At 50.9% G+C, this 26,890-nt stretch overlaps 15 protein-coding genes across 15 annotated transcripts; 12 read left to right on the top strand and 3 right to left on the bottom strand.

The window, feature by feature from the left end:
* Positions 1–536: 536 nt before the first annotated feature.
* On the top strand, positions 537–1,073 carry BJY04DRAFT_222525 (uncharacterized protein; the record flags this gene model as incomplete). The annotated part of the gene is made up of 1 exon (XM_073717406.1): positions 537–1,073. One exon carries the CDS (start codon positions 537–539, stop codon positions 1,071–1,073), a length of 537 nt encoding a protein of 178 aa, XP_073566841.1.
* A 489-nt stretch (positions 1,074–1,562) lies between these two features.
* BJY04DRAFT_199119 (aromatic alcohol reductase) lies at positions 1,563–2,710 on the bottom strand. The gene has a single exon (XM_073712718.1). It carries the CDS (start codon positions 2,675–2,677, stop codon positions 1,739–1,741), a length of 939 nt encoding a protein of 312 aa, XP_073566840.1. The 5' UTR covers positions 2,678–2,710; the 3' UTR covers positions 1,563–1,738.
* Positions 2,711–3,022: 312 nt separating this feature from the next.
* Positions 3,023–3,726, bottom strand: BJY04DRAFT_199118 (uncharacterized protein). The gene has a single exon (XM_073712717.1). The coding sequence runs from the start codon at positions 3,630–3,632 to the stop codon at positions 3,282–3,284; it is 351 nt and encodes a 116-aa protein (XP_073566839.1). The 5' UTR covers positions 3,633–3,726; the 3' UTR covers positions 3,023–3,281.
* A 2,687-nt stretch (positions 3,727–6,413) lies between these two features.
* BJY04DRAFT_222522 (uncharacterized protein) lies at positions 6,414–6,752 on the bottom strand (the record flags this gene model as incomplete). Its single annotated transcript, XM_073717405.1, has 1 exon — positions 6,414–6,752. One exon carries the CDS (start codon positions 6,750–6,752, stop codon positions 6,414–6,416), a length of 339 nt encoding a protein of 112 aa, XP_073566838.1.
* A 1,101-nt stretch (positions 6,753–7,853) lies between these two features.
* BJY04DRAFT_137857 (F-box protein) lies at positions 7,854–9,540 on the top strand. The gene has a single exon (XM_073708626.1). It carries the CDS (start codon positions 8,042–8,044, stop codon positions 9,455–9,457), a length of 1,416 nt encoding a protein of 471 aa, XP_073566837.1. The 5' UTR covers positions 7,854–8,041; the 3' UTR covers positions 9,458–9,540.
* Positions 9,541–10,195, top strand: BJY04DRAFT_137864 (uncharacterized protein). Its single transcript, XM_073708627.1, has one exon. It carries the CDS (start codon positions 9,624–9,626, stop codon positions 9,966–9,968), a length of 345 nt encoding a protein of 114 aa, XP_073566836.1. The 5' UTR covers positions 9,541–9,623; the 3' UTR covers positions 9,969–10,195.
* BJY04DRAFT_137855 (alpha/beta fold hydrolase) lies at positions 10,146–11,484 on the top strand. The gene has a single exon (XM_073708625.1). It carries the CDS (start codon positions 10,323–10,325, stop codon positions 11,187–11,189), a length of 867 nt encoding a protein of 288 aa, XP_073566835.1. The 5' UTR covers positions 10,146–10,322; the 3' UTR covers positions 11,190–11,484.
* Positions 11,485–12,467: 983 nt separating this feature from the next.
* BJY04DRAFT_137867 (non-ribosomal peptide synthetase) lies at positions 12,468–16,941 on the top strand. The gene has a single exon (XM_073708628.1). The coding sequence runs from the start codon at positions 12,932–12,934 to the stop codon at positions 16,748–16,750; it is 3,819 nt and encodes a 1,272-aa protein (XP_073566834.1). The 5' UTR covers positions 12,468–12,931; the 3' UTR covers positions 16,751–16,941.
* Positions 16,942–17,154: 213 nt separating this feature from the next.
* On the top strand, positions 17,155–17,585 carry BJY04DRAFT_137839 (uncharacterized protein). Its single transcript, XM_073708622.1, has one exon. The coding sequence runs from the start codon at positions 17,230–17,232 to the stop codon at positions 17,485–17,487; it is 258 nt and encodes an 85-aa protein (XP_073566833.1). The 5' UTR covers positions 17,155–17,229; the 3' UTR covers positions 17,488–17,585.
* BJY04DRAFT_137840 (uncharacterized protein) lies at positions 17,586–18,161 on the top strand. Its single transcript, XM_073708623.1, has 2 exons — positions 17,586–17,823; positions 17,887–18,161. The coding sequence occupies exons 1-2, from the start codon at positions 17,684–17,686 to the stop codon at positions 18,032–18,034; spliced, it is 288 nt and encodes a 95-aa protein (XP_073566832.1). The 5' UTR covers positions 17,586–17,683; the 3' UTR covers positions 18,035–18,161.
* Positions 18,162–18,288: 127 nt separating this feature from the next.
* Positions 18,289–19,203, top strand: BJY04DRAFT_222518 (BTB/POZ domain-containing protein; the record flags this gene model as incomplete). The annotated part of the gene is made up of 2 exons (XM_073717404.1): positions 18,289–18,805; positions 18,866–19,203. The coding sequence occupies 2 exons, from the start codon at positions 18,289–18,291 to the stop codon at positions 19,201–19,203; spliced, it is 855 nt and encodes a 284-aa protein (XP_073566831.1).
* A 703-nt stretch (positions 19,204–19,906) lies between these two features.
* BJY04DRAFT_222517 (BTB/POZ domain-containing protein) lies at positions 19,907–20,896 on the top strand (the record flags this gene model as incomplete). The annotated part of the gene is made up of 3 exons (XM_073717403.1): positions 19,907–20,213; positions 20,282–20,428; positions 20,490–20,896. 3 exons carry the CDS (start codon positions 19,907–19,909, stop codon positions 20,894–20,896), a joined length of 861 nt encoding a protein of 286 aa, XP_073566830.1.
* A 656-nt stretch (positions 20,897–21,552) lies between these two features.
* On the top strand, positions 21,553–22,122 carry BJY04DRAFT_222516 (uncharacterized protein; the record flags this gene model as incomplete). The annotated part of the gene is made up of 1 exon (XM_073717402.1): positions 21,553–22,122. One exon carries the CDS (start codon positions 21,553–21,555, stop codon positions 22,120–22,122), a length of 570 nt encoding a protein of 189 aa, XP_073566829.1.
* Positions 22,123–23,222: 1,100 nt separating this feature from the next.
* BJY04DRAFT_222515 (uncharacterized protein) lies at positions 23,223–24,196 on the top strand (the record flags this gene model as incomplete). The annotated part of the gene is made up of 2 exons (XM_073717401.1): positions 23,223–23,757; positions 23,835–24,196. 2 exons carry the CDS (start codon positions 23,223–23,225, stop codon positions 24,194–24,196), a joined length of 897 nt encoding a protein of 298 aa, XP_073566828.1.
* A 756-nt stretch (positions 24,197–24,952) lies between these two features.
* Positions 24,953–25,945, top strand: BJY04DRAFT_222514 (uncharacterized protein; the record flags this gene model as incomplete). The annotated part of the gene is made up of 2 exons (XM_073717400.1): positions 24,953–25,478; positions 25,548–25,945. The coding sequence occupies 2 exons, from the start codon at positions 24,953–24,955 to the stop codon at positions 25,943–25,945; spliced, it is 924 nt and encodes a 307-aa protein (XP_073566827.1).
* Positions 25,946–26,890: the final 945 nt, after the last annotated feature.

The raw sequence follows: 26,890 nt of genomic DNA, 5'->3' as shown, positions 1-26,890 counted from the left end.
GTTTACTCAATTCCTACATACACTCTGCTGTGTTCATATCAGCGGTTGCGCTCTTTTACACTCGGATAGCCCATAATTGCTGTCATCTACCAAAATTCTAGAGTCTCAGCACAGAGTCCCTCGGTTGTTGCGTTACCGTACAAAGGGCATCAAGCCCACTACGCGGGCTTTCATTGTGTCGATTGTAGCATTTGCAACAATTCAACAGATGAATGCTTCATGCTCATTGCTTTTACCCTTTGAGCCATGGTACTTATTCATATCACGTCTCTAACTATCTCCGTTGTGCCCACAACATGCCCTTTGAGCGACCTAGACATTCCCTAACAAGGCAACAAAGCCAAAGAGTAACTTCAAAGCCATCATGACACACAGATCTCATTTTGCAGTCTATCTCTACTCTTTGTGTATACTAGAAGTGCGATGTATAAATAAAGGCCTAACATCATCTCCCCCAGAAGTAGGACAAGAACTCAACCAACACTACACATTTACCAGAATACCTATCCAGAGCAGTACTTTACATTTTCCTCCTAATGGCCCACAGCGTCGACCCCTTCGTCCTCCTCCACCAAGAAGGCACATATCCCATCGTCTTCGAGCACAGAATGCGAGTCAAAGAAAGCTCCCTCTCCTCAACGCGCCGAACCCCCGACGTGCACCCCTTAGCAGACGCCCTCCGCCATCGGTTAGGGCAACGCTTCGGTCCCGTTCCGGAGCTGCAGGCGTTTGCACGGATGGAAGTTGAGTCCGATGAGCGCTTGTATCTGCGTCTTTGCGTGTTGGTTGATTTTCCCCGGCGCATTGAGCCGGATCAGCGGTTCGTTGAGTGGTTGTTTCAGGGTGTGACCCTGTACGCTGGGAAGGGGAGGAGGGATAGGGAGGTTGCGGGGTTGAGTGGCTGGAAGGCTGGACGGCCGGCTAATGAGTATCATTTGTGTCGGACGAGGTTGGATTGGTTTATTGAGAGTGAGAGGTTGACGAATTCTTTTGAGCGGGAGGTGGAAAGGGCTGAGCTTCGCGATATGGGGGTTGAGGTTGAGGTTGAGGAGAGTGAGGATGATTATTATTGAATTGAGTAAGGCTTTGTCTCGGTAATAATATGACTTCTTTGTGAACTTTGAATCTACGAGCGCGGTTATTACCTAAAATACGATACCCTAGTCCTATTGGTGTGTTTGATCATGCTCAACCCAGTGTACCTCCAGCCACTCTCGCTGTCCCTTCCTGGTAGAACTACGGGATGTCAACAGGGGTGACAGGTGCCATTCATTGTGGACACCAGTCGCTCCTGCCATGTCCATTTCGCAGTCGGTCGTTCTTTCCTTCCTCCGAGTGCGCTAGAACTTCCTTCGAGGCAGGTACGATGGAGGTGCGAGCCTGCGTTCCTTCCCCTTTATATTCTACATTTATCTCTAACAGAAAAGCATGACCAACAGGGTTCTGGACGGTTTTCCAAGCCCCTTCCTGACATGCCCTACCGATAAGTAGTGCACTGTACCATTATCCATCACCACTATGGAAGGGGCCCGCTGGTCTCGAAGCTCGAATCATGCAATCTTGTGCTTGCAGACTAAACGGCGAGGTCTTCATATTAGGTCAAATAATGATCAAGAGTCGCAGGTTTAGAGCTATCAATGGTACTCTTCGTCTCTGGACACGCTTATGTTAAACTGTATGAAAAATATAAATATAAAGCCAATACCAACTATCCAAATCCATACTGTAAATATCAAGACTACACAAGGTTCCTCCTCACCCACCTCTCAACATTCTCAAATATGTATCCCCGCCTAACATTCCAACTCCTCTCATGAGACCACGCAACACCCGTCCTTTCCTCTCCAAAAACAACCTCATACTTATAAAGTCCATTCCCCGGATCCCTCTCCAAGTCCCTCCTCGCATCCTCTACCGTCCTAACCTTCCTCTCAAACTTCCTCCCGAGCACACCCTCCAGGGTATCCGCAACGCGCCGATAACTCACCGTATCCCCCGCAACCCGAATCGCCTTATTCCCAAACTCTTCTTTCCCTAGAATATCCCGAAACACAACCTCCGCCGTAACCCTCCCGATATCTTTCACCGACGTCACCGTAACCTGGACATCCAACCCCCCAAGCGCCCTAACAACATTCTTCTCAAGATCAACAACGCCTAATCCCGGCTCAAACAGGAAACTCGTAAACATCCCCGTGCTGATAATCACCCACTTCGTCTCTTTATTCTTTTCTGAGCGGAGGAGATCTCGCACATCGAGCTGCTCATCAAATAAATCCTGCGCTGATCCCCGCCCGATGATATCATAGTCTACCCCGAACTGCCACGGGATAAACCGCGGGACTTTTGCGGCGAGAACGGCATTTGCGATTTTCAGCTGCGTGCCTCTTCCCGCGCTGAAACCTGTGCAGGAGATTATCGTGTGGTAGTCTTTGAAGGTTGAGGAGAGGGTTGCCGGGGTGTCTGTTGCGACGTCGCCGGGGATGAAGGTGATGTTGTTTTCATTGAGAGTTGCAAGCTCTTTTTCCTTCCCTGGCGATGGCGACGAGATTGTTGAGGGCCGCAGGAGGACGGATATCGGTGCGTTGGTTTCTTTCGCGGCGGGGTGCTGGGCGAGGGAGAGGAGGACTTGGGTGCCTAGTTCGCCGGCGCCGAGGACGAGGATTCTGGGGGACATTGTGGCAGTAGAATATAGTATTTTGGAAGTGTTCAAACGACTAGAAAAAAAGAAGAGGATGATGAGGTAGGGTTAATATACTCCGTGGCGTTGATAGGGTAAGCGGATCTGCACTCGGCGACTTTTTGTCATTCGTGGGGGCTGCTTACGCTGCTGTTGGCCCGGGCTCCGATGGCGTTTACCCGGATTTAAGGTTGATGTGTAAGGGGTTTATTATCAAGCTATGTTCGGGTCTATTTGGTTTGGTTTATTCCCAGTTGGCATTACGCCCGCCATGAAGATAACCCTACCTAGGACCCTACCCACCCTACTAGGATCTTAATGCATCTCATGCTTCTTAGCATCTTGGGGCGGCTTCATTGATTCTAGGTAAGAGTCTGTATCTTGCCAGTCTGGTTATGTCGCATATTCCCATTACATACAACTCAAGGCCGTGATCAGACAGAACCAAGAACCGGCGCTGACACAACCATAACCCAAACTATATGTCTAGCAAGTTGGACCCAGAGTTCAGTGATTCGCTCCTGAAATACGTATCACCCTCAACTCCAAACACTGCACTGCACACGTGAAAGACCCCCTACCATATGAACCTCCAAACCACCTACTCCTCCCCCTCATCAACCTTATTAACATCTTCAATATCAACCTGAATAACATCAACCCCCTTCCTAACCCTGAGCAACTCCAAAACACCCATCCATTCCTCCGCCGTAACCTTTGTGGAACCCGGCAGAATGTCTCTCGGGTTATCCCAGAACACGATAACACTGTCCTTCATGATCTTGTATTCTTCGACCTCATAGAAGTAGCCCTTTGGTATCTTGGGGCGCAGAGCCGTGTAGATGTCGGCGAGATCGTCGGTGAAGGACCCCCCGGACGGATCGATAAGGGCGACGATGTTAGCAGAGGTGACGCCCTTGAGTTTGATCAGGATGGGGGTCGCGTCGGACATGGTGTGGGAGGTGTAGTTTTTGGTGGATCGATTCTAGTGGAAAGATTTGATGGGATGATGGTATGGTAATTATGAAGAGGTTGGTATATTGAGGATGGTTGAACTGGTCGGTTTTGTTGGATTGAGAGAGGGGTTTATATAGGTTCGGGGCCTCATTTCGTTGACTTGACGCTAGAGCATTGGATCGCGCGATACGGACCTCATCATACGCTCAGCCTGCCTGAGAGCTGCTGCGGCTGCGGCTCCAAGGATCCAAATACGAGGCTGCTAAGGAGCTAGCCATGGCTTGGTGCGCCGCGCGTGCGGCTTAATACGAAAGTTGCCTGTGCCAAGAATACCAACTCCTACTGTTGGATGCTCAGCAAGTGTTAGTGGTGGACTAAACCGCAGGTCACCTTTTGTAGAAAGTCGGCTCCGTTGGGCGCATCGTGCACCTCGTATCCGTGTTCGAGGGTATTTTGCTGAGAGTGAGGTTAGTCCGGTGTTGATCTTGAGAATGTCCTGACGCCCGCTTTGAGAGCAAATCCAGGGAGAATGCTAAGGGGGAGGGGGAGAAACAAAATCCCTTCCGTCCAACCAAGTGCAAGGCCATCCCGAAAGCGTCTGTAGTGGCCAATGGGCCAGACACCCATCAGCGTTCCAGGGCAGCACAACGCACTGCGCACATCGAGGTTATGGCACAAACGAAAGAGCCAGGGAATAGTACACAGTGGCGTTGTCAGCCCCGGGAGGATCATCCCGTGCATCGGGGGAGAAGATATGAAGATCGTCTTGAGCCAATCGACTCATTATGTACATCCGGAGATCGATTCAATGTTGCCAAAGCGGATGGCAATGAACGCGTTCTTGCCGTGAAATGCCTAGATAAGCAACAGAGGTGTACCTATTCACCTTGTCATGACATAGATACCTGCCTTAACCCAACTGTAAACTATCGGATGATCTGAGTAGAACCTTGGACAGGTTGAGGCTTAAGCCACCCCCGCAGTTTAAGCAAGGGTTCTAGTGGTATGAGTTTATTTCCTGCAAAGGTATAACCCTCTAAAATCTTACATAAACTATCTAGATAGCTGCTGGAACCTTTTCCAGTCCTACTGCCTATCCCACACCCTCTATGGCATTACGCGCCCATTTTGTCAAAAGTACGCATCATAGGCTACGTCGAGCGGCATACATAATAGTTATAGGCTTGGGAATAGATATAATACTCAGCGGTCGAAAATTCAATTGGCTGCCGCAGCACCAACACGTACGCCCTTGTTTTATGAAGTCTCATTTGCAGTACGATCTGAGTAGTTTTGATACAATCATTTATCATGGAAGCTTACTAGTAGATACCCAATTATAGCTAGCAATCATGAACTAGCACTAGTATCAGAGCATTAAGATCAGTCCCCAGGGGTGTTTGGAGGACTTTCACAAAGCCATGCGTCCTTAACGAGACTCTCGGCCGCCAGTCAACAATGGTAGTATAGAGAAACATAGACTGTAAGTCACGGACAAGCGAAATTAGATGTTTACGAAAGGATTAAACTGCTAGTTTGGTAATCCAATTCCTCCAGACATGCAATACGAAGTCGAACTTTGAACCCATGGCCACAACTGCGCGTTATTCCTTTCTGCGCACTTGAACCCTGGGTGATGCCATTCGTCTTGCAATTCCACAACCACGGATATACCAGTATCATCTTCGGTATCTTTTTTCTTTCTCTTTCTTCTTTGTCCCTTCAGAATGTGCCACCGAGCTAGCTGATTGTTGGCCTGATCGGAGCAAGCCGATCCTCTGACAACAAATGGCTATGCAAGGGCTTTTTTCAAAACCGTCTTGGCGAGCTAGATTGCAGCTGATTTCCTCTCCATTGATGCCACATCTTGTAACTAGATTGACAACATATAGCATCTTTAATTGCTCTTGATAGTCCCCAGCTCTACCTATTTTTCATGTCTTATAGGAACAACCTCCTCCGGCGTCACCTCTAAGACAAGATAGTCCTTACTATGGCTAAAATAATCACGAGTATTACACTTCTTTTTCATAAAAGAATTTACCGCTTCCACATTAGCCTATCGACTGGACATCACCATGGCAGCTCCATCCACTATTCTATGCCTTGGGCACGGAAAGAAATAGATACCAGGGTGCGCTTTCTGCTTTGGCTTATCCAATATTTTTCGAGCGTCGCGCTTTGGTCTTTACTCCTTCGAGATGAACCCATCAGACCCGGGGCTGAAGAGTCAAGGAGGAACACTATACAGACTTTCCGGTTTCTATTAGTCTCTCAGCGCCATTGCCCGCGGTGGCGAGGAATCAGAATTCAGCCGGGATCCCAGCGAAAGTCGGTCGGGTGGGTCCAGGTCCAGGTTGTATCAAAAGCCCTAACACGCTCTCCGGCTATATGTGAGGAAGCTATCTCTACTATTGATCAATTTGGTACTAACTATAGGTACTGCGTCATAGCTGGCTAAGAGGATAGATTAACTCACTGGTTAGTGTGACTATCCAATGCTTACCATAACTCAGTTTTCGTATGCATCTAGGGATACTGTCAGAAATTGGACATCCGATGATATTCTAGCAGTTCTTGACGACAAGACTAGACTAGTCATGTACACGAGACGACCCGGCTGTTCACCGAGTCCCATTCAATAAGTCCAGGGCACCGTGGCAGTCCACCTAAAGACCAAATCGAAGCAGAAGGTCGTCCTATAACAGCCAATTAGCTCCACCCCCTTAACCTTTATCATCAAGCCTTAGACAAATATACCGAAGTAAGCCCTTTTCTACTCGACCTTACTCGCATCCCCAATAGCAACCTGGACAACATCCATACCCCTCCGAACCCGAATCAGTTCCAACACGCCCCTCCAATTCTCGTCGCTGATTTCGGTCACGGCCGGAAGCAGCTTATCTGGGTTCGCCCAGACCACAACCACCTCGTTTTTCTTGATCCGGTACTCTTCAACTTTGTCGAACCACGCGGAGGGAATCCGTGGGTGTATCGCCGTGTAGATATCTTCGAGCAGGTCGGCGAAGGAGGCCGTGGAGAGGTCGAGTAGGGCGACGGTGTTGATGGCAGTGCTGCCTTTCACCTTGATGAGGATGGGGACCGGGTCGGCCATGGCGGTTTAATTCAGTTTGGTTTGAGATATAATGTGATGTGGTAGTAGGGAGGGATAAGTTTTTTCAGATAGGAGTATGAGATGGCCGCGTGGATGGAGTTGAGATTTGCGGTGGGATTGAACCGGTTCTTATAGTCTTTCAAAACCGTCCGTCCTTCCGTTTCGTTCCTAAGTCTCGCAGCTTTGGGTCAGTCAGTCTCTCCCTGGAGCACAGACCCCATCACCTCCACTGCTGAGCCTCCCGCCCAACGCCCCGAAATAGATTGTATACGAGCCCCAACATCACAATTTACCGCAACAGGCCATGCCATCATCCTCAGAAAGCTCTTTGAAGTCGCTTAACATCTTCCCCGCTTTTATTTGGATCAAATTGCACCACTCGTACAAGCTTGGCAGGACCAGAGCCCCGAGAAATGCGGCTCGAAGGAAGCAAATACGAGGCTGCTAAGGAGCTAGCCACGCCTTATGTTAGTTGGCTGCTGCTGCTGCTGCGGCTCAATACGAGATTTGCGCCCGCGATGGTACGTGAATCGTGCTGTTGAAGGCTCAGTAAGTCTTACTGGTAGTTCAAGCTTTGGGGTGGTATTTAGGACCTCGGTTGCGTTGGACGCTTCGTGTTTGTGCTTGTGCTCGTGCTCGGGGTGGGTGTTACTGAGAGGTTAGTCCGACTATCTAACTTCTATGTCTGGACTGGATTTGTTAAGCTGATAGGGGTGGTGGGATCGCGTGCTCGAATTCTGAACAGCTGCTCGATACCAAGGTCAGAGGCCGGGATGATGTGGCGATGTGAATTTCAATCTCAGCTGCTTCGGGATCTAATGTCCGGGATGTTGACAGATGCAATGAACAAATGGCACAACAAACAGAGGAGAGTGGTATGTGAGAATGAAATAGCACAATCTTGATACAGTTGTTTTGTTTGCTTGTTGTCTACTTTCCGTGATGGATGAAGATTTTGAGAAGGTGCTGATGGCGCGGGCGCGTTAAGGCACAGGCTGGTACCAATGGGGACTGCAAGAACGTGATAGGGGCACTGGTGTCTAATCTTCGGGCGTGGACTATCTGCCTAGCTTTCTAGGCTTATTATCTCTCTATTTTACGGCGTTTCTACTTAATCAGTATATAACGTTCATGCCAAGAACATATGCCCCAGGCATCAAGTTGGGCAGACACGCCAAGCCATCACAACACGTCATAGCTTGTTCGTCATTGCTCGATCGTCAGTTCTGACTGCATCGATTCTTGGATTGTTTGCCCCATACAACGCCCCCAAGGGACGCATCCAGAGCATGTCCTTCGCCAATCTCCCCGCAGAGATCCTCCTCCTCATCCTAGACTGCATCGACACCCCCGCCATCCTCAAAGCATTCTGCTTGCTGTCCAAGCGATTCCGCGCCATTGCCCAACCCCTCCTCTATCGGGAGCTCGTCCTCCCAGCAGAGGATATCCCGCTGTCACTACTGCTCCTCTGTCGGACGATCACTACATGTCCGTCCATAGCGACACAGGTGCGACTTCTCGATATCGATACCCAGTTCAGTGAACACATTCTCAGCGCCAGCGATGCAGAACGGCGTGGTCTGTCACGTTCTGACATCGGGCTCCTGAAGATAGAAGCCCAGAAGCTTAGGTTAAATAGTATAGATTCCTTTGAGTCGGTCTTCTGGGCGACAGACTCCATAATCCTGCCTGTATTGCTGATTTCGAGGTTTCCGAATCTCCGGGAGCTGTTCATCACTCTGAATCCCGCGGGGCTCTCGCTCCTGACTGGTCTTGCGCAGGCGCGGAATTCAATTATTTCCTCTCCCTCGCTGTCATGTCTTGGTAGCTTTGATATACTGCACCTGGGCTGCTTTCAGGATGAGCAAGGGGGTGAAATCGATATCAGCGACATTACTGTTCTCCTTTCTCTGCTGCAGCTCAGTAAGATCGAGATTAGCGATTATGCTTCACCTCTCGATGAGCTGTATTCTGCTCCGGTAGACATTTCTGATATCCCGCTTGGCTCGCTTTCCATCTCCACGATCTCGCTCTGCTTCAGTCCCATTGGAGCGGTGGGAATCGGTAAGCTCGTTGAATCGTGCAAAGCACTAGACGCGTTTTACTGTGGCCAAAGCGACTCGCAGACTGTGCAGATGGATCCTCACGAGCTCTACTCACTGCTTCTGTGTCAGCGGGACAGTCTCCGGGTGTTGCAGCTCGCATTCCAGGATGACACGTTTGAGTCCTCTGCTGCTCCCATCTTCAACGCAGCTCAGTTTGGTTCGCTGAAAGAATTTGCGAGTTTAGAGTACCTCACCGTCGACCAGGTGTACCTTGGCCTCGAGCCCGATCTTCCATCATCACTATCCTACCTAGCAATCCAAAATTGTCAAACTCCAGTCGCGGAGTCGTTGAACTACATCGCCAGTCTGGCTTTGACGGGTCATCTTCCTAGCTTGAAACGCGTCTCGCTGCACAGCGACAACATCCATCCGGGGGGGATGCTCGATTTGCCTCGACGAGGAGCGACGGACTTGCTATTCGATGCAGCGTGTCGGAAGCTTCGTGGAAGTTTCGAAGGCACGGGGATCAAGTTGCGTCTGGAAAGCGATCTACTCGCTAGTACCGTCCGGGGATATGCTGATGCATTTGAGTTTGGCCAGCCTGGCATGTTCTGGCCGTTCATTCATCTTGAGCAACCGAGGCAGCTGTCGATAGTTTGACATGAAGAGGTAGTGCTGACGAGATCATTCTTTTCTTCCCATTGCAGGGCGCAACCGCGCTTCTGGTCTGCTCAGCTAGGATTCGATGATGCGGCGCGTAATTGAGCATCGCGGATAACAGCCCAGTACCTCCTTCCATTTAAGCCTATTCAAACCCTAGGGTGAAATGCTTGCACTTCTCATCAACTATACCGTTCTGTCCAGGCTCCAAGCGGCAGGCTGCTGTGCGCCTCCCAGAAGTCATTTACGAACATGCACCTTGATCTTCTCATTGGGCGATAAGCTCGTATATCACTTTCTAGGAAGGCCGGAACAATTCAGGTGCATCCTAGCTTTACTTCTCGCCAAAAAACAGCGACGACCTGACATCAATGACTCAAACCCCGCCCCCGGTATAGAGGGCTCTATGCAAACATGCGTCCGAGCTCGCTCTTTACAAGAGCAGGAGTCAAGAGCGATGCAAGTCCACCCGCCGGTAAAGATATTCCAAATGCTTGATCATCGTGCATAGGAAGATAGGTTTGTCCCGTTTGCTGGAAGACCAAACATCGCCCGGGACGGGAAGCGACTCGATGATTCGTCGCAGACAGTCAAGAGCTGGACAGTTTGTAAGCAACAGCTTATTTGCATTGCGCCACCAACCAACCAACCAAACAAATCTTCTCTGCAAACAACAAGGATTACAAATTGGGTGCTTTGTGATATGGTGATCAGTCGCGGTGCAATCTGCTGGTCAGGTCAGCATATATAAACATGTCGGCTATCTGTGAGCTTGATCTCCCACAAGCATCGCAGAATCGAACGAAGCATCTTGCTGACACGATCTCTCCACAACCAACCGCTCAGATCAAACACTCCTCACAACATGTCGCGTCTCAAGCTGCAGTATCGGGACCTCCCTTCCCAAGCGAAGGTTTTCTACCGTGAGGCTGGCGAGACTTCTGCCCCGGTGATCCTCCTGCTTCATGGATTCCCCTCATCATCTCACCAATACCGCAACCTTATTCCCATCCTGGCTACAAAGTATCGAGTGATCGCGCCAGACCTGCCCGGGTTTGGATTCACCGAAGTCTCAGAAGGCTTCCAGTACACCTTTGACAACCTCGCCGCAGTCGTTGGCGAGTTTCTAGACGCGCTGTCTATCGCGCGATTTTCTGTGTACGTTTTTGACTATGGCGCTCCCACCGGCCTCCGACTAGCCCTGCAACGACCAGCTGCTGTGCAAGCCATCATCACACAGAACGGCAATGCGTATGAGGAAGGCCTAGGCGGTTTCTGGGACACGATTCGTGAGCTGTGGTCCAGCAACAATTCAAGCGATGTCCGGTCCAAATTGACATCGGGGTTGCTGAGTTTTGAGGCCACCAAATGGCAGTACGATGAGGGGACCCAGAGCAGCCGGGTGATTGCCCCGGAGTCCTACAACCTCGACTACACCTTGCTGCAGCGTCCTGGAAATTCGGAAATCCAGCTCGACCTGTTCTGGGACTATCGGACCAACATTCCGCTGTATCCCCAATTCCACGAATACTTTCGCCAGTCGCAGATTCCTTTGCTGGCGGTTTGGGGAAAGAATGACCAGATTTTCATTCCTCCCGGCGCAGAGGCATTCAGGCGGGATTTACCCAAGGCAGAGGTGCATCTGCTAGACGCAGGACATTTTGCAGTCGAGACTGAAACTGAGGAGATCGGTAGATTGATCGTAGAGTTTTTGAACAAGAATGGCATTTAGGCGGGGAAATGCTCGATGCGGTAGTTGATCGCGTGCCCGGGCCCGGCCGTGATCGGTCGACTTGAGTTCAGACGGCAGCACAAAGCGACTCGAAGATTCCCATTGATTTGACAAATTCTGATTCAGAATCCATTGAACGTGATTATATAGTACTGTTAGCAAGTCAATTTCTTGAACATTGTCCTTGGATACAGCAGTTGAGTCCATATAGGTATAGTGAGGTGGTTGTCTTCAACCGCACTAGCACAGATATATATTGTTGCTCGATGGTCTACCACTGCGAAAAGTTTACCGGTGACTACTCCAGTGTACTGAACCGAAGCTTGGGAATCCCTCTGCCAGCTCTGTCAGCATATCCTCACAGATCATCGCCCGTACTCCGATAAACATATCGAATATTCATGCTGCTGACCACATGATGCGCCATTTTACCTGACTTGACAGAGTCTTGGTTGGCTGCCTTGAGTCGAGAAGAATACACAAGAATACAACCTGGAGTGCATCCCACTCGCTTACGTGGATACAGCATGGATAAGGAATGTGGCGACAGGGATTAATGGGTGTAAAGTGAAGCTATTCGCACAGGACCTTATGTCTATGTGGTCAGGTGATCGTCCATCCCCAATGATACATGAAGGAATCAAAAGCAGGGCCAGACGCCGCCGATTCCATGGTCCGAACCGCACTATACCTGAATGGGGTTTGTTGGGCACCAATCTCGGGACTCTCGTTCGCTGTTCGCGCGGGATACGACCCACTTCCTCTCCTTCGTTCTGTCGGCGTTCTAGAATGACAGGGACAAGACCGCGATAAGATCGTTTAATTCTGCCGTAGAGGGGCAATTTGCGACGGAAAGAGTCGGGACCAATGCGGGGAGGGGCTCACGGTCCTTATACCTTGCACTTGGGCCAAGTGTCTCTTCAAGAGCCCGGTGATCATGACTCCTTTCTGGTGTTCGCAGGGCTGCAGGTGGCGACATTTCCTGGGGTTCTTCCGCCACGCTGAAAATAACACGAGTTGAGGTTCAGAAAAGCAAAATTGCGACTTTCTGCCCACGTTGGTCGAAGCGTCAGTGCCGTTGCTTAGTGGCTTGGATGAGGTCGTGGTGGGGGTGGATCAAGGCGGAGTGGATGGAGCAGGCAGGGTCGAGAGCAAAATCCTTGGAGGCTTGTAAGGAACAGCCAATCTCAGGAACCGGATCCAGCCATGATCTCATCAGTATAGATTGACTTTGAGCTGCCTTGAAGAACCTCAAGACAAGGGCGATTACAGGGCAGACGTTGAGGAGATGCTGTCCTTGGGCGTGCTGATTCGGCGTTGCAGCAAGATGGGCTAAAGTAGCGTGCTTGCACTAAGCAGGAAGCAGTTAGCAGCAGGTCGGAAAAAAACATGTGAACCCCCACAAAGGAAGAGAAAATGGAGCGATAACGACACAGCTCAGCTATCGGCGGTCAACTCTGCCTGCGCTGCAAGGTCACTCACTGTGTTTGCTTCACTTTCTTTCTTTTCCCTCCCCCAAACCTTCAATCCCACTCTCTGCTATTGTTGCTTCTTCCTCGCCCTTCCCTTTTCGACGCCGACCGTGAGGCTGCCAATGACCTCGCCCTTCTTCATCCCACTCTTTGCTCTTTCCTTCTCTATTTAAGGCAGCTTCCTCTCCCGTGAGCCATTCGTTTGGACTTCAATTTCTTTCTCCTAGAACGGTCACAGATTTGACATCTCATCGGGATTCAGCATTGAATATGGCCATCATTGACATCACGAAAGACCTATCGGCGCTTTTTTCTAACCAGGTCCGTGCGACCCCCGACGCTCTTGCTTTGGAGGACGATAAGACCACATACACATATGCGGAGCTGGATAAGGAGGTCGAGGCTCTCTCGCAACGCCTGCGAACATATGGCGTGAGTCGCGATAGCCTGGTTGGTGTTTTACTCCCCCGCGGCGCTCACTATGTGATTGCCTGCCTGGCGGCATTGCGTGCGGGTGGAGCGTTCCTCGTTTTGGAACTTGCATACCCCCCAGACCTGCTGGCAGACGTACTTGAAGACGCAACCCCGGCAGTGGTCGTCACCTACAGGGCGGAGACAGGTAAGATCAAGGGGAATGTTCCTGTCATTACCCTGGACGAACCCGCCACCGATTCCAATGGACACACCACCGAACCCGGGCCGTTACCCACCGATGACGACTTGGACCGACTGGCTTTTGTCTCGTACTCCTCCGGCACGACCGGCAAACCAAAAGGCATTGCCAACCCTCACCGAGCTCCTGTACTCTCGTATAATTTGCGTTTTGGTGTGCAAGATCTCCAACCCGGCGATCGAGTCGCGTGCAACGTCTTTTTCATTTGGGAAATATTGCGTCCGTTGCTGCGCGGGGCGACCGTTGTCGCCGTTCCCGATGACCACAGCTACGACCCCGCTGCGCTGGTTGATCTCCTTGCATCCAAGCACATTACTGAGACGCTGATGACCCCAACCCTTCTCGCGACCATCCTCTCTCGAAACCCCCATATCGGAACTCGGTTACCGGAGCTTCGCACCCTGTGGCTGAATGGTGAGGTTGTCACCACAGACCTTGCCCGTCGAGCGATCAAAGCCCTGCCGAACACACGCCTACTCAACTGCTATAGCGCTTGCGAGACACACGAGATTGCCTGCGGCGATATTCGAGAGATCGTTGATGACGAGTCCCAGTACTGCCCGGTGGGACCTCCTTTAGATCCAAAACACGCATATATCCTGAACGAGCAGGGCGAAAAGGTGACCGACGGAACAAGCGGCGAGCTCTGCGTAGGTGGGCCTATGCTCGCAAGGGGTTATATCAACCGCCCGGAGACAACAGCTAAAGCATTCATCCCGAACACATTCGAGCCGACACCAGGTGCTGTCATGTACCGCACCGGAGATCAGGCGCGTATGCTGCCATCCGGTCTTCTCGAGATTACGGGTCGCGTAGGCGCAATGATCAAATTGCGAGGATACTCGGTGGTACCTGGAAAGGTCGAAAACGACATCGTCAAGCATTTGGCTGTCCGTCAGTGCGCTGTTATCCCGCACGGCGAGGGTTTGGAGAAGCAACTCGTGGCGTACATTGTCCCCGACAAGGAGCAGTCCGATGAACGTCCGGCTGTAGAAATCAATGCCTCTGGACACAGCCCCGGTGCACGACGGGCCCTCACACAATTCCTCGCCCACTACATGATTCCTGCGCTGTGGGTGGAGGTAGATGAATTGCCGACCCACGAAGTTTCTGGTAAAATCGACCTTAAGCGCCTTCCTGCGCCGCCAACCGGAGCTGTCACGAACGGAAACGGACCGAACTCGGATGATCCCATCCAGATTGACGACATTGCGGGGGTTTGGGCGGTCGCATTGAAGGTGCCAAAGGCCACATTGCAGCCCGAGGACAACTTCTTTGATCTGGGTGGCCATTCTCTCTCTATCGCAGACCTCTCTTCCAGGCTGTCCCGCAAATTCGGATTCCGCGTACCCATCGCCCGTTTGGCAGAGAACTCAACCCTCTCGGGACATCTTGACACTGTGCGTGCAGTTAGAGATGGGCATACAGCAGCTGTCCAAGCGGACTTACCTGCGGTACTGAGAGCTGATGCCACACTGGACGAGGACATCCGACCCATCGATGCGAAAATCTGCGCGCTCACTGACGCAAAGACTGTTTTGTTGACTGGTGTTACTGGATTCCTTGGAGCCTTCCTCCTCAAGGATCTCGTTGAAAGCACAACGGCGCACATCATCTGCTTGGTGAGATTCACCGAGCCAGAGGATGATGATCAGCCCGGTGGTGTCGCACGTATTCGTCGAAACCTGCTAGACCTGGGGATCTGGCACGACTCAATCATGGAGCGTGTTCAGATCCTGCCCGGAAACCTCTCTCGCTCGCGATTTGGCCTTGCCCCAGACGCGTTTCAAGAACTGGCGAACCGAGTTGACGTGATTGTTCACGCGGCGGCGTCGGTCAACCTTGTTTACCCGTATGCTGCCCTTCGTGCTGCTAATGTCGGCGGCACTCGTGAGGTCCTCCGCCTCGCCGCTCAAGGTGGTGCAACTGTGCAGTATGTCTCAACCAACGGAGTCCTACCCCCATCTGGAGAAAAGGGCTGGTCGGAGGACACTATGCTGGACGTGGATGATGTGCCGACGAAGCTGCTGGACGGTTATGGACAAACCAAATGGGTAGCCGAGCAGCTCGTGCTGGAAGCCGGCCGTCGAGGCATCCCCGTAAGAGTTCACCGTGCAGGAACGATCAGCGGCCACAGCCAAACCGGTGCTGCTAATGCGTGGGATCTCCTATCCGCATTGATTGTTGAGTCGGTTAAGCTGGGTAAATACCCTGACGTGGAAGGCTGGCGGGCAGAGATGACCCCGGTCGACTTCGTCAGCAAGGCCATCATCCATCTCGGCAATCAGACCCTGACCGAACAAACCGTTTTCCATCTTGGAGATCCGAACCCCGTGAACACGCAGTCCGTATTTGAAGACCTCAGAGTTCTCGGTTACCCAACGGAACCTCTCTCCTGGGAGGAGTGGGTTGCGCTGTGGACACGCAAACGCGGGTCCGTGAAGGGTGGCGACGGTGGCTTTACCGTCGATATCTTGCGCAGCGGTATGCCATCGATCGAGTTCCTTCGTGGAATAGTTGTTCTCGACAACGCCATCACTCGTCCTATTCGCCGGGAAGTTGAGCGACCCAAGGTCGACCGCTTCTTGCTCGAGACCTATACCCGTCATTGGTTTGCTCGAGGATGGCTTAGAAAGCCACCAACTCGCCAGAGGGCTTTGACCCCTGTCCCTCGCGGCCCTCTGAGCGGGAAGGTTGCTGTTATAACCGGTGCCTCCTCTGGAATCGGTGCTGCCGTTGCGACTGCTCTTGCAAGGGAAGGCTGCCATGTTGCGCTCGGTGCTCGTCGCATCGATGCACTGGAGTCGCTCAAGGCGAAGCTCTCTGGCTGTGGCGACAAGGTTGTTATCAGGAAGACTGATGTGACAGACAAGAAGCAAGTCGAGGCTCTTGTGAAGGCCGCAAGCGATGAGTTGGGTCCTGTTGACATTCTTGTGGCTTGTGCGGGCGTCATGTATTTCACGATGATGGCGAACACGCAGATGGAAGAGTGGGAGCGAACGGTGGACGTCAACTGCAAGGGTATTCTCAATTCTCTCGCATCTACAGTGCCCGGAATGCTGTCGCGCGGAAGTGGTCACATTGTCGCGATCTCGTCCGATGCCGGTCGCAAGGTCTTCCCTGGCTTGGGAGTCTACTCGGCTAGCAAGTTCTTCGTGGAAGCCACCCTACAGGCGCTGCGTTTGGAGACCGCTGGTCAAGGTCTGCGGGTCACGGCTGTGCAGCCGGGAAACACTGCGACGGACCTTTTGGGCATGTCAACCGATGCTGAAGCTGTCAAAAAGTACGGCGAGCCATCGGGAGCGCAAATCCTGGACCCCACCGATGTCGCCAACTCGATTGTTTACGCCCTTCGCCAGCCAGCGCATGTCGCCATGAACGAAATCTTGATCGAGCCACGGGATGAGCCGATCTAATTGCTTTGTCGCTTTGGGTTCTTGTTGCTTTGGTTATTTGTCCCTCAGTGATTGTTGCTTTGGGGTTCACGTTACGCCATTAGACATAGGTAGAACATATTAGTTGTGGTATTGATAGAATCTCGGCCTTCGTTTTTTCTAGAGCAGTAGCATATCGAATCTGTACCTGTTGTTGTCACCTTTCAGATTAGCGAACATCTTTCACAGTCTGTTAAAGGAGGGGCTTGGGGCGATGCCGTCTTATATGACTGTTATTCCGACCCCTGCTCGTCTCCGCCTATCATCGACTCCAACCCCGCACATGGTTTCGTTGGTGTAAGCGATAGGCCCGGGTGGTGGCCTGAGCAGCGTAGCATCAGACAATATTCGAACAATGTCTCCATATCTCTAGCGCAAAACAACCGTGTAGATCTCACCTTCTTTGTAATCCTCCAGAAAAGACATCAGTCTGCGACTCCGCGGGAGTAAAAGACGTTGGCATGTCGTTCATCAGAAGCCAGGAATTCTGGCAGGATCCACCAACGCCACCCCGCGATGACCCTCTCGAATCCCAGACGTTTGTTCCACCACTACAGTGCGAACCACGGAGGATTTTTTCACCGAAGACGGTTGTATACGACGATAGAGTGTTCTTTCGGGAGGAGTGCCGATGGTTGACGGCTCGGTGTGGTCACCGACCGGTTCGCTCATTGTTCGGCGATGGATTCGCGGACGAGAGAATGCGGAATGGGAGATGATGAACGACCGACCTGCTTCTGCCTTACAAAGGCAGCATTAGACAGAGCTTCTGGTGAGCCGGACAGTGGGGGGATGGTACTCACTTTCAACTCCTTCGGCTTGTCTTCGGAGCTAGGACAACCAGGTCCACAGCGGCCTTGAGTAATCGTGGTAGTCACCAGAAGCTAGAGAGTCCGAGAGTGTGGACGCAGCCAAATGCTTGTGTGTTCGATGACGGTGAGTGTAGCCGGCGAACTTGAGGTAGGAACTGCTTTGGCGGCGCCGGCGCGAGGAAGGCAAGCTGCAGCGGGGGGATCAAACGACACAAAGAAGACAATACGGACGAGCACATCCGTGTAAGTAACCGAAAAGTCTATGGAGGAAAGGAAGTTGGAAACTCACTGCTGAACAAATGGAAGTTCCTGTTGTGTTCTTGTCCAGACCGCAGGTTGCGGTCGTTTTCTCGGCTCACCAGCTTGCAATGGCGCTTTCTCTGAATTACTGTGGTTCCCTACCATATATAGACAATATGCTTTCTACAGCCGAGTATCGCTGATGGCCTGGTGATTCTCGTGGTCGAAAGGTTGATGACAGAGCTGATGAGAATGGAGGTGCAAGAGGGAGAAAAAAAACACTCACGGGTTGGGAAAGAGTGAACCAGTGTCTCACGACTCACGAACTCCTTTCAGCACTGCCGCCTTCTTGCCTCTCCCAAAACACTCAACCATCTTGCCACCTCTGGGTCCTCCTCGATGTGTCCTCTATGAATTCGATAGCTGAACTCGCCGAACAAAGGTTCCATCAGCACTCATGCAACGAAAATGGGTACTCGCGTTATCGTACCAGACGGAGACCTCACGATCGAATGCTCCGGAGCGTGTTACCTCGCGTCGAGCAAGGCCCTTTGCGCCATATCGCCGTTCTTCCGCGCCTACACCTACGTGACCCGTGTCCTAGCCAGTGGCCGATCGAAGCCGCCGGTGCTGAGCGTCCCCGACGACCCAGATATCTTTTGTATCTTCCTCAACATGGCGCACAGCTGTCCCGTAACACTGAGCTGGCATTACAAACCGGATATACTGCGGCGAGTGGCAGATTTGGTGGAGAAGTACAGGACCAAGACGGCAATGGTGCGGTATGCTCGTGAATGGCTACGAAGGGACCTGAGCGGCCTGTCGCCGGAAGACCTGTGGAGCATTCTTCGATTCTCGCATGCGTTTGCGATAATGGCAAAGGTGGAAGCTACGATGCCCATGCTCATTCAGACATGCTCTGTGCCATTTGAATCCTGGGAATTTGCGAAGGAGAATCTGGGCCGGTTTCCGGGAACAGTACTAGGTGAGACCGGCTATATAAATGGAGACCGACCCCTGTTGCTAACCTGTTGCGTTGTATTAGCGAACCTTGACAACCAGCAGCGACGACTGAAATCGAGAACGACGGAAGCCTTATTAAGTATACCCAACGCCCTATCGGAGTACGATTGCGTCAACGCCCAGATCTACACTGGAGCTTACGTCCAATCCCTGATCAAGCTGGATATTCTGCCGGGGACAGGAGGCTACAGCCAGAAGACGTATCAGCAGATTGCTCGCGCCGCTGCTCAGCTACCGGAAGAGATATACACAAGTCATGAAGGATGCAAATGTGCGGCTTGCAATGGGCTAGAGCAGAAGGCATATTTGGCCAACCAATTGGCGGGTTGCTTGGAGTGTCTTGGTTTCCTGACTGTTTGATAAATTGGCTTGCAACCGGTAGTTTCTTGCATACCTTGGTGTACTTAGCGTGTACCGTTGGATGTTCAGTTTTTGGAAATGAACAATACATGATCGTGAAATACTGTAAGGCTTGCTAGCAAGTGCCTACTAATTCTCTATGGCTCTCTTCAAAATACAGCTTGGCACTCTAGCAGAGTAAATCTATTCTGGAAACAGCACAGGGCGACCAATTTTAGTTTGATGCCGATGTGCTGCACCGTCGTGTACCTAGAAAGCCAAAGAGCGAATAGCAAAGGTGGGGAAACCCAAGGAAGGTAGGTAGCTGAAAGGATAGTGAGAGAAACCTTGGATTTCTTGCATGAAAGATTTTGAAATGCGCGACTGAGGGAGCTGCCCAACTCTACCTAGTGTTACAGACTGTCAATCTATTTCATCGAAACTGTGTCTCTCCTGCAACTACTCTCCACCCTTCTGATATATCCAGGTATGAGGCCTTCTGCTTGCAAGCCTGTCTCTCTATCCTCTAGAGAGCTACATAGGTTCTACAGGTATGGAAGACTCTCTATAGCCCGTCCATTCGCCAGTGGTTTAACGTTCTGTTCCAAGCTAGGGATACAAAAGCAGACACCTGGACGCCCATTTCCAATCGACTCACTTCCTCGTCACCCCTTTCGTTTCGAGGTCGGCCGACAGAATCCATTGATTTACACCAATCGCTACAATGTCAGAGATCATTTACGATGCCGATGGGGATGTCCTCATTTACTGTTGCAACACCTCAATTCGCGCTTCTTCAAAAGCATTGGCACTCGCCTCACCCACCTTCCGCGCCATGTTTTCTCCTGAATTTAGGGAAGGACAGACACTTCTCAAAGACGGTCAGTGCGTACTGGATCTACCAGATGATGATCCGGAAGCTCTCACCATATTTTGCAAGATCGCCCACCACAGATCAGCGACACTCCCGTACAGGCCCAAGCCGGAGTTGCTGAAGACATTGGCAGTTTTCATTGATAAATACCTCTGCCGTGAGGCGTTTCTATTTTATGGCCATGAATGGCTACAGCAGTCATGGAAAGGCCAGCCTATAAAATAGTCTTGGATGTTCTCCAGTTTGCATACGTCGTGGTGTTGCCTGAAGAATTTGCAAAGATCACTCGAGATATTGTCCTTACAGAGACTGCTCAACTTCGTGGGATGCTTACAGAGAAAGACACGGGGCTTATTCCCGAGGCACTCCTAGGTGGGTTAAGCGACCCGGCTATCACCATCATGCTTGCTGACACGGAATCCTGCCTGACTAGGAGCGCTCGATACGCAGCGGGAGCGCTTGGTGGTCAAAGCGCACGAGGCCATTGCAAACATTTTCCAAAAGACCGCCGACTATCTTCAAGCGTACCCCAAGTGCGAAAGGGTCAAAAGCTTCGTTGCCTCTTACGCCGAGGGGTTGGTGGAATGTGGCCTACTTCCCGGCACAGTGGAGTTGAGAAGCAAGAACTTCAGAGAGATTTGCGTAGCTGCAGATACATTGCCCCAGTGTAGAACACAGCATCCGGTTGACCACAGGAGATGCGGTTGCACTGCAATGCGCAACATTGAGCAGCGAGCATATCTGCAAACTCGACTCAAGGAGTGGAAAGATGAGGAGGAAGGACTCTGCCTGACGTGCGTGCGCGCAGGGGCCTGCGAGAAGCACGCCGTTCAATCATAAAATAGGACCTCCTGGATCGCTTGAGCTTCGCTGGAGGTGGGATGATAAGCCCACGCTTGATCGTCACACTTCTTTCGCTACTTGGAGGCTTACTGGGCGCATGACGGAGCACTGAGAGGGAGGCTTCTAATAAATAGCCAGGAGTCAGATTTGAAGCATAGGACGCCGTTAGGAATAAAAGCTCCAGCACCACGAAGCCACGCCCTCGTACTCTATTGACGTAACCAACCTCGGATAAATGTAAACTACAAGGTCCTGAACTTGCTACCGACAAGCAACATGATAGTTTTTCTTACTCCCCTCCTGGACTCTGTTAGGAGGCAGCGGTCGAAGAGAGTGAAATGTTCGGTTGACTGGGGTGTCACGGGCTGGCCTGGCCTGGGTTGTGTTAATCTGTTATTGACCTTCCAGCTTCAGTTCTTCCCTCTTCAGACCTCGTTCTCTCAAACTTCCCCGTCGCACCACAGAACTTCTTAAGCCAAGGTGACGTCCCGTCTGGAAGGAATTCACTCGTGCTGACGCTCGCTATCTGCTAGTTTGTCTTCAGTCGACAACGACTCCCGTCTTAGAGCCCTCGCGCAACAAACCCCACCGTTCATATTGCTCCGTCACCTTTTCCACGACCCACTACTGCAATACCTGCTTGTATGTTGGAGATGGAAGTCGTCGTTTACGATCCCGCCGGTGATGTTCTCGTCACTTGCAACAATACCACGTTTCGTCTTTCCTCCGCCGCTCTTTCCCTGGCTTCTCCAGTTTTTCGGGCCATGTTTAAGGGAGGGTTCAAAGAGGGTATCTCATGTGCCAGGGGAGAGGATGGTACTACCGTCAACCTCCCTGAAGATGACGTGGACGCATTTCGTCTTTTCTGCGATATCGCGTACCACAAATGCGACTCGCTACCTGTGAACCCGACACCCGGTTTCCTACAACGCTTGTCGGTGTTTATCGACAAATACATTTGTCGCGAAGCCTTGCGATGTGTTGGTCAGATGTGGCTGGAAAGACCTCTTCCTGGGCAAGTGGAGGACTTATTGAAACTAGCACAATTTGCCTTCGTTTTGGATCTCGAAACTGAATTCGCGAAGATCACCCGCGAGATTATCCTCAAATGCTATACCCGATCTGGTGACTGGAGTCGTCATTTCGCAGCCGTTCCACTGCTTCCAGACTCCATGCTAGGTTTGTTGAATTCCTGCTTCCTGGTTGATATGTTCATTACTTAGCTGTTACAGCACTACTTGATTCCAAGGGAACCGCCTTGCTGTCAGCAACTGAGAATATTATCACGGGTTTTGTTAAGAGCGCCACAGCCGGTTCTTCAGAGCCACCGTGCGGGATTTCTCAAAAGATCCTAGGTTGTTACTTTATGAATCTGGCCAACCGTGATATGCTTCCCGGTACAAAAGAATTCAACAAGCAAACCTTTGCAGCAATACTTTCAGCTGCAGTAACAATGCCCCCACTGAAATGCTCGTCTCCACCAAGCCATACAGGTTGCCAATGCCGTCAAGCCATTAATGATTATGGTTCATACCTGCAATCCAGGCTCCGCTATCTCCAGAATGCTGGGGACGGATTGTGTCTATCTTGTGACGCTATACTTTCCAATCATGTTAGTCTCCAGTCTGGTTTCTCATCTTTCTTATGAACAATTATGTGACTAAAATACCACGTTCTTCAGAGTCAGCCGCCGGGAAGGACTTTTCATTAGCTTAGCAAATGTGTTGTCTTTCAGCTGATGAGCTCTTACATTCTTCCTCAGCCCGTTTGGTATATGTGTGGAGTTGTAAGGCTAGTTTCTTATTGAGTACATGCTCCGGAAATTAGTATATCATGCATGAGGGCCACGGAGCTTAGCAACAGATCCTCATAGAAGGCTTACGATCTAGGGACCATGGGGTACATGGCGCAGTTTTCTCCCTAAGATCATCATCATCGCGTGTGTCAAATTCTCTAGCATACCAGTGGTCTTTCCTTGTTTGCAATACTTCGCCAGTACACCCGGAGCGTTGAAACTTACAGCAGCATGCGATGATCTAGCACCACTGGCTTTAACAAGAGGCAATATCAACCGGTGCTTGAAGATCAACTAGCTCAGACTATATTCTTCCTAGTGCCTTTTACAGTGTGCAATTTTGACTAGCTGGTTCAGCACGGCTGGTACGGGTAGCAACACAGAAACGAGCATGGATGAGGCCATTCTTCCTCTTCACCTTCGTCATCCCAAGTTCGCTTTGCAGTGGTTCGTTCTCCCATCTTCTTTTATCCCACCACAACACATCCACTTACCATTCCGCCCCTCCACCCATCTCATTATCCAGGCATGGAGTTGGAAGTTGTTGACCCGGAAGGGGATCTCTACATGGTATGCGCTGGAATTGAATTTCTCGTTTCCGCCAAGGTCATCTCTTTAGTCTCGCCCGTTCTCCGCGAAATGCTGAAAGGGCAGCCAATGACCGAGGCCCCGGTCAAGACCGAATACCGTGCGCAACCTGTCCTCAATCTGCCTAATGATAACCCCGAAGCCCTTCGCATCTTTTGCGCAGTGGCACACCACCAAGTCGACCCTTCAATGCCTACTCCAAGTGTTGAATGCCTTCACCACCTGGCACACCTTGTTGTCCGATACAAATGCTCGTCCCTCTTGGGTGATCGGAGTCGGCAGTGGCTCGCTCAAAACCTCACATCTTTGACCGGAAGAGACCTTTGGAAAGTGTTGGAATTTGCCTACTCCACGAATCATATGAAGAGGTTTACTTATATTACGAGGGAGCTCGTGTGGAGGTCTATCCGGGATTCGTTTCGCTTTTGGGACTTTGCAACGGATAACCTCGATGTCTTACCGCGTGCCATACTCGGTACGTTGCCCTCCGCTAGTTGTGTTGCAAGGATCGGGTCTGCTAACTAACGCCCGGTAGATGCGCTCGACGCTCAGTTAAGCAAGGCAAAAGACGAATACAGAAGATAATCATGGAGCTCCCTGACAAAGCTTCCGAGTTCGAATGCAAAAGAGCCAACGCCTTCATCGCCGACTATCTCCGGGCTCTCAAGGAAGTTGGCCTTCTCCCAGGCTCAGAAACACTTATGGATAAGAGTCCGGCTGAGATCCTTCGAGATGCAAGGAACTTACAACCAGCGACCTATCTTAGCCATGATGGGTGCGACTGCTCTGAACTAGCCGGCCACAAGCAGAGGGCGTATCTTGTATCGCAGTTGCGAAAATGCCATAGCAATATTGGGTTACATCTGGGTCCTTTGAAGGAAGAGCACGCCGCTGAAGGCTATTCTGGTGTTTGATGATTCCCGTCTATGCATTGCTCAAGGCCGGATGTCTTATGTTCGACATAGGATCGTGAATGGACATATGTCTCTGGAGATTACAATTCAAAGAATCCAAATCGTCTCAAAACCATTCTTGGGTCAATTCTGCCCAAAAGCACATCAAATCCAGACCCTTCTGTTATAAGGCATAACCAGGAGTTCATACATCATCTGTCCTATTGAGGGACTATTCGACTTGTTCCTCATTCTCCTTGGGCACTTTTCCAACTTCCCCCGTGTACGGGTGTACGATCGATAAGCCTTTTCGATCTTGGGCACTCCATTTCTGATCACTGAATCTCTTCCATACCTGTCACTATAAGCTCACTTGCCATAACATACTCCTCATCAATACTACCTTTCACTCTCTCTTCGCTCTTACTTGCCTCGTTGTAAGGCCCCACTAATCACCTCTTCCCCTTCCTCTGATTCCCTCCATCACTTTTTATTTTCCACCTCACTCAACCATCCAAGGCGATCACCAGTCAAAACTTTCAACTCTCGTTCAGATCAGCTTGCTTTCCCTCATTCATCTAAGATCTGCCACAAGTCTTCCTGGCTATTCTGCTACACTCCAGCAAGTACTCCTCCACGCCCACCGAGCCAAATTTACAACAATCAAAGTGCGAAAAGGCTTTCCTATCCTCAAACGTTCGAGACTATCATTTCCAGGGCAGCAACTCATCGAAGAGCACACGACATCTCAGGAGCACAATTACGCCTGACACCAAGATGGCGATCGCCATTATCGACCCCGCAGGAGACATCATCGCCAACTGCGCTGGGTCGAAGTTCCAGGTCTCATCGAATGCTCTGTCCCTCGCCTCCCCAGTCTTCCGTGCTATGTTAACTCCGGGCTTTAAGAAAAGTCTGCCTGTCGACAAGGATCTCTCTAGACTCCCAGTCATCGAAGTAGACCACGCATTGCCCTCCACATTTGCCTTGTTCTCTGATGTCGTTCACCACATCTTGGAACCATCACCGGTTTCCCTAAAGCCTGGGTTCCTGCATGATCTGGCGCTGTTCGTGGAGCACTACAGATGCCAAGAGGCAATGAAGGACCGCGGGGTTATGTGGCTCAAGAACGCGTGCAATGGCGAAGATCTCTGGAATATGCTCATGTTCACCTACGCAATGCGCCTGCCGTGGTACTTCAAGGAAGCCTCAAGCCTGCTCGTAACCGTCATAGGTAAAGCTCGAAGATTTCGACCCTCGTCTCTTGCGAGAGATACGGTTCTGATTCCGGCGCATGCTATAGGTACCTATGGGCTTCCAGCTTTGGTTAAACCTACTACCTATCTCCACAACTAACGCACGATCTTTGCAGATCTCCTCGACAACAAGCTGGAAACACTGCGGGAAAAGACAGAAAGTGCTATCATGGATCTGCTCAAGAACATTGCTGCGCACTCCTGCTCCAACTATGAAGCCCAACTCTGCGCTTGGTTTGAATACCTATCCATGCGTGACCTCCTCCCCGGCAGCGTTGGATATCAATCTTTTAGCTTCCAGGACATCCACACTGCAGCAAAAACTTTACCAGATGGCAAGCAGTCTGAAATTGACGACTGCGATTGCCCAGACCTTCTTGGAATTGTGCAAAGGGAGCGCCTGCTTGCCAAGTTGAGCAGTCTGTGGAACATAGACGATCTAGGGCTATGTTTGTCATGCGTGAAGGATCAGCGTTGCGAAGACCATGATGAGGAAACCGATGAGGATGATTGATACCTATGCTCTAGAGATTTCTCGCGAACAACTTTTCTTTTCATTCCTTTCTTTGTTTACCCCTTGATTTCTGGAACCCCCATTTTGCATCTGGGATACAAGCCATGTCGTTGGTTTTTGCTTTATTGTTCTGCGCATTTGAACTGCCAGCAGTAGCGGCAAGACTGACGCTCTTCTCACCTTCTGCACGGGACCACAAAAGAACATTGTATCATAGAAAGCACTAATATTTTGCCATTGAAATGCATGCTCCTCATCACAATTATCCCCCTGTTCTCTCTCTAGATCAACCAACAAGCAACACGGAGCAAGCACCGTCTATAGATGAAACACTCCGCACAACTGAGATCCCACTATGGATGGTGCAAGGTAGATACCTACCTAATATATGGGGAGCCTTCGCACTAAGAGACTACACATCGTTCGTCGCTCCTGCCTAAGCTGTCTCAACTCGGCGTTAGTACCGTTGACTCCGCGCAGCCTCTCCAGGAGGTCCTTCTCTATTACCTCGTTCTCGTGTCTTGCGCCATCGCGACGATCCTCGAGAATAGTCAGCCTCGACTCGATCCATATCCAGGACAGTCTTGTCTGCTTGAAGACGGACTTGATCAAGGCGATCGGAATTTATATGACGCTGCTGCGGAGGAGATATCATACAAGAGGATCGGGATGATCAGTATAATTCCTGTAGGTTAATTTTCTACCTCAAACAAGGCCCGCTCAACGTGTCGGACATAAAAATCCGTCTACAACCACTTCCACCGGAAGGAAAAGCGAAACTTCATTCATTGCTTCGACACAATGGGCATCTTGCAGCACAACGATATTGCGCCGCAGTGGTATCCGATTGCTGTCGGGCATATCAAGGTTGCGACGCATTTTATGCAGTGGGTTAAGCTTACGTTTGGATGGGAGATGGAAGCCACAGGTCTGATGGTGCATTTT

Source organism: Aspergillus karnatakaensis (genome assembly GCF_047715665.1).
Source record: "Aspergillus karnatakaensis strain CBS 102800 unplaced genomic scaffold BJY04scaffold_60, whole genome shotgun sequence".
NCBI lineage: Eukaryota > Fungi > Ascomycota > Eurotiomycetes > Eurotiales > Aspergillaceae > Aspergillus > Aspergillus karnatakaensis.
The sequence above is the reverse complement of the archived record's forward strand: the minus strand, read 5'-3'. Positions and strand labels throughout refer to the sequence as shown.